General features: G+C 39.4%; 1 protein-coding gene across 1 annotated transcript; it reads right to left on the bottom strand.

Moving 5' to 3' along the window:
* Positions 1 to 2,184: 2,184 nt before the first annotated feature.
* On the bottom strand, positions 2,185 to 14,618 carry HBEGF (heparin binding EGF like growth factor). The gene is made up of 6 exons (XM_014059426.2): positions 14,335 to 14,618; positions 13,146 to 13,325; positions 8,877 to 9,042; positions 5,908 to 6,063; positions 4,237 to 4,328; positions 2,185 to 2,733 (listed from the first exon to the last, which is right to left on the bottom strand). The coding sequence occupies exons 1-5, from the start codon at positions 14,360 to 14,362 to the stop codon at positions 4,256 to 4,258; spliced, it is 603 nt and encodes a 200-aa protein (XP_013914901.2). The 5' UTR covers positions 14,363 to 14,618; the 3' UTR covers positions 2,185 to 2,733; positions 4,237 to 4,255.
* Between the last annotated feature and the right edge of the window lie 2,133 nt (positions 14,619 to 16,751).

Here is a 16,751-nt window from a genome sequence, read left to right as displayed (position 1 = left end):
ATGCTGACTCTGTAAACTGCAGTATATAAATCTAAATGCTATTGCTATTTGCATTTAGCCTGTGTGTTATGCTGTCACCCCAATGACTTCCTAGCTTATAGACATTTGTCAACAGGATCCAGAGCGACTCTCTTTGAAGAACAGAAGAGAACAAACGCATCGTAGATGAAGAATATTCAACAGGATAATGATCCTGCCAACTGAAAAGATTTGAACACCTACAAGACAAAAAGGGGGCACAGCTGGGCTTCTACACTATGGAACTGATATAAATGGAGAAAGAATATTGAGCCATGTTAGTAATGGATTTAGTTAAGGCAACTGTAAGTTGCCTTAACTAAAGTTAAGGCAGCCTTGAAGCCATTTTGGGAGCATTTTCAGGCCTGCCACAGCAAGGCTGGGTGGAGCTGTCACAATGTGAGGGGCGAGGTAGAGATAGCTGGGGGATGTATAGGCAAAATAGCATTCTTTCTCGTGGGAGCCAAGCACGCTCTACCAGATGTTGAAAGGGTATGGACCAGAGCCAGCTGGAGTTGGGACTGCGACCCGATTGGACCATGTGATGGACATGTGACCTGGGGGCAAGAACTTTGGGTTTTGATTTGGGTGGCGAAAAACCTGGGTCCTTCAGAGTCAGGTTTTCACCTGCTGTGCTAATATGATATGCCAAATAAAATTATGCTTTGAGGAAACTCCTCAGAGTTTTGATTGCTTTGGGGTTATTACTCGGAATCAAGACAGCAACACTACAAAGGTTGCTAATTTGCTGAATGGGATTAGTAGAATGATAACTATGCAGAGATTTGTGATATCCCAAAGAGATCACCCTATCAAATATTAACTACATAAAAATATTGGAGAATCTCTTCATTATGTAATTCAAATGAGTTTAGATGATTAATTCCTATTGGTTGAGAAGATTTGATGGAGTTCAGGAATAAACAAAAGCTACACTGTACTACCTAGGAATGGAACACAAAAGCCACCTCCTAGAATGTTCCTCTTTCCTTTTCACCCTCCTGCCACCTTACCTGCTGTCTGTCAGCTGCTACTATAAGTTATCTGGAAAAGAATACACATAAATTTAAGTTTTTCTTTTTAATGTGCCATTATACAAAATGTATTATACAAAAATGTTTCACTCTGCTATGTAAACATTCAGTTTAATGCTTTAGCATAAAGCTTAAGCATACATCATAAAAGAAGCAAAACTATACTAGGTGTTAACTCATAAGTTTACAATGGTTTACATATCACAGCAGGTGGTTTCATGCTAATCTAACTTAATTATAGTTTAGCATGTAAGATACCCATTGCTTAGATTATATGAGATAAAAGGCAAATCTCTTGCTAATTTAATAATATTGCATCTAAATTGAATATATCCATGCAAAAAATTCCACCCCAAAGTACAACTTTCAGCAATATACAAAATAAGTATGTCTGAAAGAAGCTTAAAGTAAAACTTCTCCCCTACCTTCTGCATTATTGTTACTTACTTGATTCTTAGTTGGGGTCAGAAATGAATGGGCAAAACTCAGCTTTATCTCCTTAGTAGTAAATCCACCATGGGCAATGTGTATTTGTTACCATTTGCAAAAGAATACAGGTGTGCTTAACACATTTATAGTTTTTGGTTCATTGTGGAAATGTTCAGTTTCCATCCCTCTCATTTGGAACTTGAAGCACCTGCTCCAAGCTCAGCACAGAGATGTTTTGAACACTTCCAGAATGTCTAGCTTCCTTCCTTCCTTCCTTCCTTTCCATCCATCCATCCATCCATCCATATGCTGCCACAATCAGAGGAGTCTTGCTGGCTTAACAAGAACACACAACAGCATATAAAAACATAAGAAAGCAAAACATCTGCTTTGAGGTTCAAATGCTTTGCATGCTGACCTAAAATGTCTTTAGAAAAAGCACTATGCAGAATTCAACATTGTCAAACCATAAATAATACAACTGCAATAGAGACAAAATTAGATAACATTTTTAAAACTGCTCTAGAGGAAATATTCTGAGGTTTTCAGAATGCCAAATTTACTAAAGAATCAAAGATTTGCTATAAGAATTTTAGCCCCGACTGCATATATTTTGGCAATTGTTAGATATTATAAGATTGTATCAGTAAAAATAATTGCTTTTCACTTTTAATCTCTAAATCAGGATTCAAGTGCCAGCAAGCATAAGAAAGATTATTTATTAGAATGGTACACTGCGCAATACTCCTGTCTTTCCTGTTGATTTCAGGACTACAGGATTAAGTCTTAAATAAATAACATATACACTGTATCTAAAATAAATATATAACTTAAAATGAAGCATCTTGTTAAATATTTTTTGGATTAAATAAAAGTTCAAGAAGTAGATCTCTTCAGGAGAGTGTTTCACAGTTTTTCAGAGCATTATTCAGCAACAGTTTTGTAAAGAATCCAGTTGCCTGGTTCATTGTTTGCTTGGTTCACGCCAAAGTCATTTTCCACTGGTAAGAAGACAAATTTAAAATCTTCTCGGGTTGTAGCTCCACATTGTGAACAAGTCCTCTGCGAATAAATGTGGTTCTGTCTCTCAAGAGAATTCTTTCAATTTAGAGATACGATTTGCTTCTTTAACAAAGCATTATCTCCTCGAAAACAAAGTTGTTCTCATTCATACAAGTTCCTCTTTAAGCGTGTCCTAGGAAGAGTATTATCCATTCAATTGTGAGTGTAGAACTTGTTTCACGGCTTAAACCTGAATTTGTAATAAAAGGATGCCTCAAGTTAAAACAAATCATTTACATAACATTTGATTTATAATACTAATTTTTAGTGACTCGGCACTATAATATTGACAGCCATCTCCAAACAGAATTAGGATAAACTAGAGCTATTTCAGGGTTAATACAGACTAATTGACTAGAGGCTTATATTGATGCATTCTCATGGAGTTCAGCAGAACTAATGACATTCAACCTGTTAACCTTCTACAACAGATCCAGTTATACTCTCTTAAAGGATTTTATCTGATTAGGGAAATCCCATCAGAGGATTATGTGCATCTTCAAAATCCAAGATCATCTTAAAGGAAATGGCCTCCAAGGAAAAACAAAACATTTATTTTTGAGTCTAAAATGTGGTCTACAGCAGTGGTCTCCAACCTTGGCAACTTTAAGACTTGTGGACTTCAACTTCCAGAGTTCCAGAGTTGAACTTCCAGAGCAAAGCTGGCTGAGGAACTCTGGGAGTTCAAGTCCCCAGGTCTTAAAGTTTCCAAGGTTGGAGACCACTGGTCTCCAGTAGCCGAAGTAATGAAATGGAAATAAATAGCAGCTGCCATAGAAGGGCAAAGAGGGGTAAATAATGCATATATTTAAAAAATGTGCCTGAGCTGCATAAATTTTCAAAGGAAAAAAAAGGTAATAAGTGCCTGGATTGCAATAGCAAAGTAGTTGACAGTCAAGCCCTGTGAAGCAGATAAATTCAGAAATCAAGTCTACTTAAGATTTCTGGAAAGACCTATATTGTTGGTAGAGTAAAACACAGACACTAGAAAGCCTGCTAAAGCAGCTCTCCAGATAAACTTGAACATGGCATAATTAAGACATATTTACTCTTACACTTTTCCCTCCCTTGGGCTGAGGTGTCTTTTTTGTAACAGTTGTTTCCTCTCCAATGCCTCACTACTACCATAGTTCAGCACAACTAGGTACATTCCAGTGAGACAAAGTGCAACAGCAGAAACAATCAGTAATATTCTCAAAGTTGGATTCTCAAAGTTGTTTCTAAAGAAATTCTTATGACTAATCCAGTATGATAAACATTTCCTTTTTATGTTGATCTGCCAAATGAGAGGAAAGAATCAACCCATTAAATAGTCTCTCCTCACACCAGTGGTGGGTTGCTTATCCCATTCCAACCGGTTCGGTTGGAACGGGGCCGGTGGCATCCTTGTGCACGCGTGCAGTTCACGGATGCGTCTTAGCGCCTGCGCGATGCTCCAGCTGCTCCCAGAGAATCGCGCAGGCGCTGTATGTGCCATGCGCCTGCGTGGAAGCACAGAAGCCTTCAAAGACCGGTAAGGAGCGCGGGCGGGAGGGTGGGTGGGCCCTTCGGCGTTCCCGGAAGTTACTTACTTCCGGGTTCACCGACCAACTGGTCCGCGGGGACCACCGCAAACTGGTTGAAACCCACCCCTGCCTCACACCAACAAACAGAAGGCCAAATTTACCCAGATATTATATGCTGAAAGGGTTACCTTGCAGTTCTTGGACAATTCATTGATTGACAGTGATGCCCAATTTAACCTTCTCTTCATTCTCTACATCATATACTCCTTGTTTGTGACATCTAGAAAATCAGAAAAACAGGAGCCAAGATTAAAACAATTCTAAATTTCCACAGATATTCAAAGAGGACCTATGGTTGTTCCATTACTAATGTTGAAGATGTAACATGGGAAATCCCATCCTGCGTTTTTGGGATAGAACCTCCACAAAATATTGAATTCTTTGCACTAAAACTGGACTTTAGTCGTTTACCCGCTGGTTCATGTGAGGTATCCTGATTGCCACTCAATAATGAAAAAGGTAATTTAACATAATTTATAAAGTCATATGATCAAAGCAGAAGAACAAAAACAGGATTCACATTCTCTGCATGTTTTATCAACTATTTGTCATAAAGATACAATCTGCCTTCTCAGAGGTTGTATTGAAATCAAATTAAGGCGAAATAGAATTTTAAAAATCAGTTAAACTCTGGTATACTCTGTAGTAAGGCTTAGGCAAATATATCAGTTTACGTTCCATTCAGAAAAGATCCTTAAGATTGATGGGAAGCTGAAGCAGGCAAGAGCTACAAACTTTTGCGCATATTTAATAGAACTTATTGGATCTTTTCTGAAGCTCAGATTCCATAAGGTAAAGGTTTCCTCTGCCAGTTATGCCCAATTCTAAGGGGCAGTGCTCATCTCCGATTTACAGCCAGAGAGCTAGCATTGTCCAAAGACACTTCCATAGTCATGTGGCCAGCATGGTTATATACCAAAGACACACAAGAATGCTGTTACCTTCCCACCAAAGTAGTATCTGTTTATCTACATGCATTTACTGTTTACTGCTAGTTGGCAGGATGAGGCAAGTAATGGAATCTCCCTCCATCATGTGCTACTTGGTCTCAAACTGCCAACCTTCTGGTCACAAGCCCAGTGTCTTAACGGCTCAGCCACCACGCTCTTTCAGATTCCATAGAAATCCTAAAGTTAATTTGCTTTAGAAACACTCAGAAAATGGTCACAAAGCACATGCCGTATTTTTATCATCAAAGTGCCATTGTCAGCCTCTGCTTTGCTGCTGCTTCGGCTGCCATTGAAACGGGGAGGGGGGGCATGGTATTTGGGAGGGGTTTACTAATTGTGCTGGAGGAAGATTCTGGAGTTCTGCTGCCCGTCGGACTGCGCATGCGCAGGAGGTTCCCGCCAAGGCCAAACGGCACCGACATTCCATCTCGGTGATGCCTTTCGAAGTTATCTCACACCTGACACTTAGGAGAATTATGATTGGACTGCAACTGGGATACCAAGGGGTGGGGAATGGGTTATTTTATATATCACTCGCTTTCGCGCCTAAATAATCAGTCTTCGCTTTGCTATGCTTCTAATCATTTATAATTAGTAAAAGTACACTTGATTTCTATCAATGGAGTCTCGTAGTCTTCTTTCCTAATTACTCAATGAAGAGGTGCTGACAGCCATAGGCTTGGATAAGAGGCCATAGCTAAAATATAAACCTCTCAGGGAGCCTTAGAAAAACAGAGATTATACAAATAAATGCAAACATTGTTCCTTCATGTGACCAGATTTTCACATCATCATAAGCTGAAGGAAGTTATATGTCTCCACACATCTCAATCCTATTAAACTACTTGCCTCAGCATCAATAATACTGCAATGATGATAAGACACAGGGATGACAGAATCACTGCTGTAACTGCCAGGATAGTTGTACGATCGTAACCATCATAGACTTTTTCCACTGGTAGGCTAAGAGCATGACACCTCTCCCCATGGTAGTCTTCCTGGCATCTAGGAATTAAGTATTTTAAAAATCAATACATGAAGCTTATTCAATAGGGCTGTAATGACATCTGTTATTGATACACTTGGCTACTTCCATCTAAGTTTAATGAAAAAAAAAGCTTTGTTCTCAATGTACAATCCATTAAGTCTCTTCTCCACTTTTTTCTTGTTGAGAATTTCAATTCTGACTGTACACCCTATAGAGATTGCTTTATATACTGATGTCCTAAGCATACATATTAATTCATTCAAGGGTGAAAAAATATTTACAGTCAACAAATTAATTCTACAAAGGATTTTTTCCCCCAGATGATTTCTGAAAATCTAAATTTAACCAGGCCGAGCTGCAGAGGTTACCCTTATAAACAGAAATAATTTGTTATTATTGTTATTTAGAATTTTTATTTCTAGAATTTCTAGAAGCTTTGTTTCTTTTACGTCTGTCATTTATAATTCTGTAGAACTGTTATTGCACAAGGAATTTATAAAATCACAGTACAAATGCCAATTTGTAGCCCCACCAGAGGGATAGGAAGTATCGAAACCTTTATAAGGCAGAGGTAGACAATGTGATGAACATGAACATTCATTCACCCCATCACTTCCCAATCTTTTTCAAATATTATTTATATCATGCAAGCCTGTAACAAAATAAAGCATTTGCCTCTAGTATCTTGTTAATTGGTAGATAGCATCCCAAGAAGCTAATTCACCTTCTAGGCAATGCCTTTTTTCCTCTCGTGATTTAACCACTTGTGATTTTCTCAGAAGCCTGTTTCTCTGGGAGTTGGCTACCTCATGAGTTCAATTGTTAACTGTTGCATATCCACCTGCAGTAAGGCCTAAACATTTATTCTCCAATGATCTAATAATAGGCTTAGCAAAGTATTCATAGATTCCCAGTTCTCACTTGCTGATTCATACTTTCTCACTGATTATTTCTCACTCTATTGCTTTCCATAGTATGAAAAGTTAAGTTATTTCTTTCAGACAGAAATATTCTTCCTAAGAAGAATGTATTTGCATGACATGCTAAACCACATTGAGAGTAGACTTAGTTTTAAAGTCAAATGTACGTCTGTAAATACTTGTATCATTTTAAATTCATTTTTTATAGAAATGTGCATGCATACATAAGCAGACACACTCGGGTCAAATTCACATTTGCAACTGGAATGTGAGTTATCATTTTCATACGGTAACATAATAGCAGTAGTAGGATGATTCATAATGTTGCTTGGTGAGTTTTATAGCATTATTTGTCCTAATGAAGGGTTTACATTTATATATAGAGTTGTTGCAGACGTTTTTCTTCCGTTTTAATTTCATTGTGTATATTCTTACCACCCTTTCAAGCTAGGCAAGGTCAGGAAACTGGCATTATTAAGAGTCTTGAATAATGGTTAGGGCAGTGTTTCTCAACCTTGGCAACTTGAAGATGTCCGGACTTCAACTCCCAGAATTCCCCAGCCAGCTGGCTGGGGAATTCTGGGAGTTGAAGTCCGGACATCTTCAAGTTGCCAAGGCTGAGAAACACTGGGTTAGGGTATTGTAACAGAATCCTGAAAGCTGTCAAAGCTTTCTCTATTTCATCTTATACTTGACACAGTGAAGGTGAGGGTAGTTTTAAGATTCTTTCTCATGCTTTCTATTATTCCAGGTCTTGGATATGAGAATATCAAAAGTGGTTTTTATTTTGAAAAGCGACTGGATTGATTTTTGAGAAAAAAACCAAGACGTTTCGCTTCCTATCCTGGAAGCTTCATCAATTGTATTGGGTGGTGTTGGAGATGGAAGGACAATTATTGACAATTGAGATTAGGGGGAATGACAGATTCTGACAGGATAGATAAGGGGAATGGGAAAATTGCATTTTCTTTGCAGTCAACTGGTCTTAACACTCTCTGAGAACCATTGTGGTTACTTGGGGTTTTATCTGTGACCTCAGGGTCACCTGAGTCAGAGATGTAGAATCTTCTTGGAACAGCCAATAGGACTGTGTTGTAAACTGGGGATAAATTGAGGGTGTCTTATCCCTCCTCTGTTGAAAGAGGGCTGCTCAATGTTAACATAAATGGCCTTCAAAATCTTGGTGCGTCTTATACTCCGGTGCGTCTTATACTCCAAAAATACAGTAGTTTGACCTTGTTCTATTACTTGCATCACCTATCATCTTGGGGTGAGGGATGGAGAAGCAGGGAATATATTTTTCAAATAAATCCAAACCATTTCAGTAATATGTTATCAAAAGAGCATCATGTTCAGATTCTCTAACTTACAAGGCACCAAAACAGTGCTAATGAAACCCAGGTAAGAATCAAAAGAGGCCTGTATGACCAATTTTATGTATATGTAAAAATGTTTCTGTTACTTCAGATTCTTAATTTCTAAAATGGCTAAGATTGTCGTTCTGAAAGCAAAATTTCTGGACATACATATTGACTGATTTTAAAAATATAGAATCTACATGGCCCACAAGATATTTTGTGACCTAATATACAATGAATAGGAAATATGGATCTCTTCTACGGAAGAAAAAAAAAAGAATATGCAAAGAAGAATACAAAGAAAAGCTTCCTGTGCTTTTTCTCATTAAAACTTTTAAGTACTAGATGATACTGTAAGTTACAGTATGTAAAGGAATATCCTGCTATTCTTAATCTTTTTTTTAAATGAGAGTTTCAGTATACAACTCTCTCTTTTTATTGGTATGAACTTCTAATTCATTTAACTGGAAAATAAATCTGCAATATAGCTATTGTTTTCCCTATATGCAATATACAGGAAATTACAGGATATAAATAGTATAAGTAACTTACATACAAGATGGAGATTTAAGTTTCCTAATATATTTGCATTTTCCATGAATACAATAATCCTTGTATTTTCCCATGCAAGGATCTCTTTTCTTTCCCTTTCCTTTTCTCCTTTTCTTCCCTCCGTTATTTGGAGTCACAGGTTCTTGTGGCTTGGACATGAAAGCAACTGGAAAAAGAAGGAAAACACTAATTTTACATTATGTGTTAGAATACTGATGCATATCCCAGGCATTATAGCTCAAATTGGATTAGAAATATTAGCACTTGCATTTTTTCCCCCTAGAAAATTAAGTTATGATGTATCTCTCTCCCTAAAAATGGGGTTTCATCTAAATATTCATGGTAAGACAAACAAGCTATAACCTTGTGTTCTCCCCAAACACATTTTGCAAAATGTCCAAGGTCCAAGTTGTCATTTGGATATAGTCTATATTGCCTGAATTACAGCCTAAGAATTTCAAGTAGGATCTATTTGAGACTCACATAAACACAATTATTCCTATTATCTCTAATCATAGTGCAACCTCAAGAGCTTTCTGGCATTATTGCAATTTTCAGTTATACATTTAGGATTCATACACACATTCAGAAAAGGTATACCGAATTACATATGCCAAGATTTGCTTTGTTAATGCTGATCACAATGCAGAGAAGCAAGAGATTGTACTGCTCTTTGCCTTTAACTTTTCTGGGGTTTTTTCCTAATGCTGTTCACAGTCCTCCTAAAGTAGGTGTACCCCAGTTAACCAATGGCTGACTTATGGCATGCTAAATTTACAGTGGAGTCATACCTAAAGTTAAGTTGCTTTTCCCATGCAACATGTTATCAAAAAAAGGACAACATGCATCAAGAAAATGGCAAGGCAAGATCTACAGGAAAATAATTAGTAGAAAAAAAAGATTAAGAACCCTATTTATATTGTTCCTTCTGCAACAATAAAAGAGAATGTATCATTGTATAAAATTACAATTAAAGTGTGTTGATTTTCATTGTGTAATGGTTGTGCTTTGGTAGTTCCATGAAACCAAAGCATTCAGCAACATAACTGGCAAAGTAAATAGCTAAGTTGTTTACTACAACAAAAAGAAATCATTCTTACTGAGCAAACTTGCAATTGCTCATAACTCCCACTAGGTAATAATTACCTAATCTCAAAAACGCTAAGCAGAGTCAGACCTGGTCTGTGTTTGGACGAGAGACAACCGGGAAGCCCTAGGGTTATAGATCAGAGGAAGGGAGTTGGAAAAACAAGGAAGAAAGCAACAACAAAGCATTTCCATGGGGATATCAAAAGTTTCACTTGAGGAAGTTTTCAGAGTATAAATCACAAATGTCAAACTCGTTAGCATGTGACATATTGTGACTTTTTTGCTTTTGAAGAGCCAGGGTAGAAATGGCATCCGTCCCTTGGGCCACCAATTTGACAGGCCTGGATAGATCACTGCTTATTATTCTGACCCCAGCTAAAGATATTTACCTAGTTCAACTAGGGCAAAGTAGGGCAAAGTGGAAGTATTGAACTATTCTATTATCCACTATATATCTATTAGATCTCCCGAAATCTAAATGAAATATATAGCAGTGTCTTCAAAAATCAGAAGGAAAGGAGGAGAACTTTAAAGCGGTTTTTAAAAATCTCTGTACACAAATTTACACACACACACACACACACACACACACACACACACACACACACACACCAGCAATTGAGGACTCTAAATGACTAAAACAAACAGGTCAACTGAGTACACAATCTTAGCTATATGGAAAGTCTGGCTCCAAAGATATGCTGAATAGTCAACCTAGTTAAGGAGAGCAGCTCCGTGTTCTTCCCACACATTTGCTATGACTGTTTCATGGGCATCAGTATTTGGCAGAAAGCATGCTAGGGTCTCAAAGACATAAATAGGCAAAGAGGATGAAATGGAAACCCAAGCTAGACGCCCCCAGATGGTACAACTTCGCCCTAGTGACTAAACTCAGTAAGGTAAGAAGAGCCACACTGTGTGGGACAGGAACTGAGTCATTTGTGGATCCCCTCATCAATTGACAGCATTTACAGACTGGAAAATTAATATTTCTGTCTGGACAGACCCACACATAAAGTAATTACCATGTGGGGGATAAGCAATAGGTTCTACATGGCCTGGACCATTTTTCACCAGCTAATCCCTTCTCAAATCTCCCAGTGACTTTAATTCTATACAGTAGTGAAAATGCCAGCTAGGCTTACTTATTTTGTTATATTTAAAAATAACTGTTGCCATGGAATGTCAATGCTAGAAAATGTTTTCCCTTAGATGAAGGAAATTTTGTCAATAGGATGAGGAGGGGGAAGAAGGAGGGAAATACTGATGTCATCAAGTTTGCAGATCCTTAGAGGAAAATTAGTGAAGGAGAAAAAAATAAGCCCCAAAGCATATTATATCTCTATAAACGCTAAAGTACCAACTAGCAATAGATTATATAGCTGTTCGATATTGCTCTGCTATTCAAAAAGTAGAACAACATATATGCTACAAGTGGCAGGATTTGTAGAAAATAAATGGCAATAATTCACTAGAGCAGTGTTTCTCAACCTTGGCGACTTTAAGTCCTGTGGACTTCAACTCCCAGAATCCCCCAGCCAGCAGCTGGCTGGGGGATTCTGGGAGTTGAAGTCCACAGGACTTAAAGTCGCCAAGGTTGAGAAACACTGCACTAGAGCATATAAAGCTGTGGGTGGGAGAAGTAGCAGTTCTAATAGCACATAAGAATTGAAATGTGTGACTGACTCAAATTAGGGCCTCTAGGGCAACAGTTCGGAACATATACGTGAGAAATGACCACATTATCAATCCGTTCTGACATCAATCATGACAAGAATTTCCGTGGAACATTTCATTGCAGTTCCTTTGCTTGTTCTTAGGATTCATTCCTGTTGCTTGATTTACAAACATTTAAAGCAGTACAACAAACAAGTTTCATGGCTAATATTGAAAGACAGGTGCTTTAATTTCTATTCTTCTATTATAAAATTGGAACACATGAACTGGTTATATACCGGTAGTTCATCCCAAAATATATTTACTTATGTTTACAATTTAAACACTCCCTAGAATTTCCTTGGCTTTTTTTCCAGTTCTTTAAACAGAGACAGGATCAAAGACATCATGCACAAAAAATAACACAGTAACATATTTCACTTATTTATTGAATTTATATAGCCTTAAAATGTATTTATAAATTTTAGGTTGCCTCCGCTGAAATCCTGTCTTGCCCTTCTTTTTTCATCTATTTAAAAGCGAATGAGGCTATTAGGAGCCAATGCTGTCCTTTATAATAAATTGTATTCCATAATTTGGATTGATGTCACAAGTTTTTGAAGATATTCACCAACCAGCATCAGCAATCGCAACTTCTGTCATTCAAAAACCACAAGAGTTCAAAAGTAGGTATGATTATACATACTGATATAAGTAAACAAAATCAGTTACTGTAAGTAAAACCAGTGATCTCTAGAAATAATAGATATGCTCCTTCTTCAGAGAGCATGCAAGGTTAACAGTCTCTACCAATGATTGGTCTCAGCAGGGGTGGGTTCCTGCCAGTTCTAACCTCTGCTATAAAAGAGGTTCCACAAATCTACAGTGCTGTTTAGAACCGGTTCCAGCTCCCTCCCCCCACCGATCCGCACATCATCAAGATGAAGAGCGAGAGGAGGAATTCTGGGATTTGAAGTCCACAAGTCTTAAAGCTGTCAAGTTTGAACATCCCTGGGGTTTTTTTTCTAAAGGGTTGGGGGTGCAAGGGTCTTGTAACTTGACAGCTTTAAGACTTGCACACTTCAATGCCAGAGTTTCTGAGCTAACATGACTGGAGGAGGAATTCTGGGAGTTGAAGTCCACAAGTCTTAAAGCTGTCAAGTTTGAACACCCCTGGAGTTTTTTCTAAAGGGTTAGGGGTGCAAGGGTCTTGTAACTTGACAGCTTTAAGACTTACGTGCTTCAAATGCCAAAGTTTCTGAGCCAACATTTTGGTTGCTAAGCAAGAGCATTGTTAAGTGAGTTTCACCACATTTTACAAGTTGGCCATGCCCACCCAGTCACAGGGATGGCAAGCCACTCCCACAAAGCAGGCCACACCTTCAGAAGAGGTTCTAAAAAATTTTGAAACCCACCACTGGGTCTCTGTGATCTTCCATGCACACACACACACACACACACACACTGCTTATAGCTACAACCGTTTGTACAGTAATAGAGAAATAGTACAATTCTGAGCCGTACCTTGAGGGAGACTGCTTAAGGTATCTTCTTTGGGTAACAAAACATCTTTCTGTCCTATATGTTCCAAAACTTTTGGAGATGGGCGGAGATGTAGATTTGTCAAGTCGTCTGTGTTTTCTCTCTTGGGAGTTTCATTCTGGAGTATGCCAGTCCCTTCCCCATTCACCAGGATGGCACAAACTACAAGTAGAATTAAGGACATTTCAGTACTCTCCCGAAAAAGAAAGAAAATTTAGAAATTCTAATATTACCAAATGTTGGAGTCAAAATCCAAAATGATTTAAACAAAGCTAAAATTTGTCATGTAATTCTCTCGCAGGGCAGCACAAATGAACTAACATTGCAGGAGGAGCAAAGATATTTATAGAACCACAGTGCAACACAAAAACAAAGGCATGAACAAAACAAGATACAAATGAAGGCCAGATTCACTTGCACGTGAATGGCACACAGATGCACTAAGTATAGTCGGTGTTCTCATATTTTCAAAACCACATGCCCAGCAAACACACATAGACAAACATACTCTGCTCCTAGTCCAATTTTGTAACGCAAGCACAGCATAGACTGGGATACTTCCATTCCTCTGGGCAACAATTTGCCTAGTAGACTCAGGGATATAGCAACTAGTGGAAAAAAAAACATTCTAAACTGAAAATACTTCCAAGCACCTTTTAAAAAATAGGATAACAGAGAATCGATGTTGTTATAAACTGTGTGTAATTTAACAATTACGTTTACTCCCAAATGTTCCAGGGAATTCAGTAAGGGTAAAGGGACTCAAAACGCATCCCTTTACTATATAAATAATACACCCATCCCAGCGATTCAATGCTATCATATAGCCCCATATTAGCTATCAAAACAAGCTAAATTTGGCTGTAGTGGAAAGAAGCCCTGACCCGGCAGGCAGCTTCTCAGGAAACCGCCAAGCAACTGTGAATGGACTACCAATCATGTTTTATTTTATTTTCAGTGCCATTACCAGTCAGAAATAAGTCTCGTATTCGCTTAGGCGAGAGCATGTCCTGCGACCAACGCAACTTCGCAACTAAGAGCCCCCAGCTGTTTCGTCCGCAGAGCGACCCTCTTACCCTCCTTCCAGGACAAGGTGCGTTCTCCAACATTCACGACCAGGATTTGTGTTTACATCCATTCGGGCTAAAAGTCATCCCGTCTCCCTGCTTACCTGCCGCCAGAAGAACGCTCGAGATCATCACCGCTCCTGACAAGGCTTCGCCGGCTCTCTTCGCTGCTATCGGGCCCGACGGAAGGGCTGTAAAGGCGGGCCTTTTCCTGGACTCGCTTCTTAAGGAGGAGTACGCCGAAGGGACCGGGGCGGGCTCGTCCGGATGTCGCGGCGACTGTTCCCGGGACCAAGACAAAGCAGACTCAGCTCCGTGCAGCGCCGACCGCCTAACTGCCAGGCTGATTCTAAGCACAACCACCCAGCGCCCCTAGGAGAGCAGCTCCCATCTGGAGGGGCCGGACCAGGCCGGGCAGGGCTCGGCAGTGGATGCCACGCCCACTCCCTGGGCGAGAGCGCGGGCCCTCCTGCGGTGCGGTCGCCGGGAAGGAGTTCCCCCGCCATGCCCTCGGGCGCGGCTGCTTCCTCGCCCGGTTCCATTTCTTTGGGGGAAAATGGCGCTTCCCCGACTTTTGGCCGCTTTGGGGAGGGCCAGAGTCTGTATCTTTCGCTCTTTGGTCGGTGATCCTCTGAATAGTAGGTGCTACAGGTGGAGTTGTCCGCGCCCGCTCGCGTTCTGAAACCTGAGCAGTTTCAAGAAACCACAAAGTTCACTTTCTTCGCGGGTGCGTAATCCCTTTTCCCGACTGCTGATACGCGTTTAGGTTTTGGTCGTTTCAAAATACATTATGCTGTTCAGCGACGTCATCGATCAAACGTGGAACTGTCATGGTCTACCTCAGTGTTTTTCAACCTTGGCAACTTGAAGATGTCAGGACTTCAACTCCCAGAATTCCCCAGCCAGCGAATGCTGGCTGGGGAATTCTGGGAGTTGAAGTCCGGACATCTTCAAGTTGCCAAGGTTGAAAAACACTGGTCTACCTTATCGGGATGTTTTTAGGATAGTGGAATGAGAAAATGTTAGTTACAGACTCTCGAGTCCGGAGTTGGTATTTCGTACTGACTTTTAAACTGCTAAACCAGGATAAAATGACTCGAAGTAATAACCCTTTTATTGCAACTTTATAGGACAGGTCCTGTATCACAGATAGGGTAGCAAGCTTCTGCTGCCACTCCCTCTGCCCATTCTGGTAATAGTGGGGTTGTGGGGCTGAGCGGAATGGGATTTGATGGATTTATGGGAAGATTCAAGATTGGGTTGTGTCATAAAGGCAACTCTAGAACAGGGAGAATGTAGGAGCTTGAAAACATAGGGTAATTTCTGTTCCCTTCCTTTTACTTAAGATACAGCCCACTTGTCCCCGGACTGGGGTCATCACACATTTTCTTTCTCCACAGCATGATTTTAGGAAGCCAAGGATATAGATTAATGTTCCTCTGTTCAGTTCATCTTAGATACTTAAGTGTCTTGGCATTATATTACAGGTTTCATAACCACATGCCCATCAAACTCACACAGACAAACATATTCTGCTTGTACTCCAACTTGGGTAACACAAGTACAGCATAGGCTGGGATACTTCTATTCCTCTAATCAACTATTTGCTTAGTAGATTCAGGGATTTAGCAAACTAGGTTTACATGATTCTTGTCCAGCGTAGCTCCTTAATGCAGCCATACGAGGCAGTCTGATTGGATTTCTCTAGGAAGTAATTAAACACCTTTTTCAAAGAAATGGTAGTTTCTATTCTTGATGTCCTTTTAAAGTAAGTTATTCTGGAATTAAACGATGCTAATAATTACTATTATGCAACAGACCTTCCTTAAGTGGGAGATCATGGTGGGAGATCATGGTATGGGCTAGTCCTTCTTGAAGACTCATTCTCAGAAGGCTTTTGCTGAGAGCCTCAATTTCAATTTCTGATGACTTTTGGCCTGAAAGGTGACTGAGGACTTCTTTGCCGCCTCCATGAAACCATGGATGACTTCATCTGGAGTTTTGGACTGTTAGCTCATCAGTCTGTGGATGACACACTACCTCTCCCAAGCCTAAGACAGCAGGGGAAGTGATTAACTATTGTCTGAGGCAATCTAGGAATGGTTGGGGGACACCCTGACAGGTTGGAGATGTCAAGGATGTTGACCATCTAAAAAGTAATTCAATCACTGCTTGATTGGATAAGGTATCACTTTTCAAAAAGAGTAAGGGCTGGCATGTCATATGGGTATAGTCTGAATTATTTTTTTTCTTTGCCTGCTTAAGTGGTAGTAGTTGGAAAGGAAAACTTTTACTAACTTTTAACCAATTGCCAACTCTGAGTCATTCAGAAAGAATGTGGTCTCTCTGATCAGCCTTGTTTCTGGGCTGACATGGTTTTGTTTCCTTAGCATTCTTCTAATTCCTTTCATCTTTATTGAAAACATTTTTTTAAAGTTTTTTTTATTTCTCATACATGCATTCACAAATATACAATCTCCTAACTATTATTAATAATATGTGTTATACTTTTAACATTTAT

The sequence above is a fragment of the Thamnophis sirtalis genome, unplaced genomic scaffold (genome assembly GCF_051295495.1).
Source record: "Thamnophis sirtalis isolate CommonGarterSnake01/CBP01778 unplaced genomic scaffold, rThaSir2_p1.2 scaffold_8, whole genome shotgun sequence".
NCBI lineage: Eukaryota > Metazoa > Chordata > Lepidosauria > Squamata > Natricidae > Thamnophis > Thamnophis sirtalis.
The sequence above is the reverse complement of the archived record's forward strand: the minus strand, read 5'-3'. Positions and strand labels throughout refer to the sequence as shown.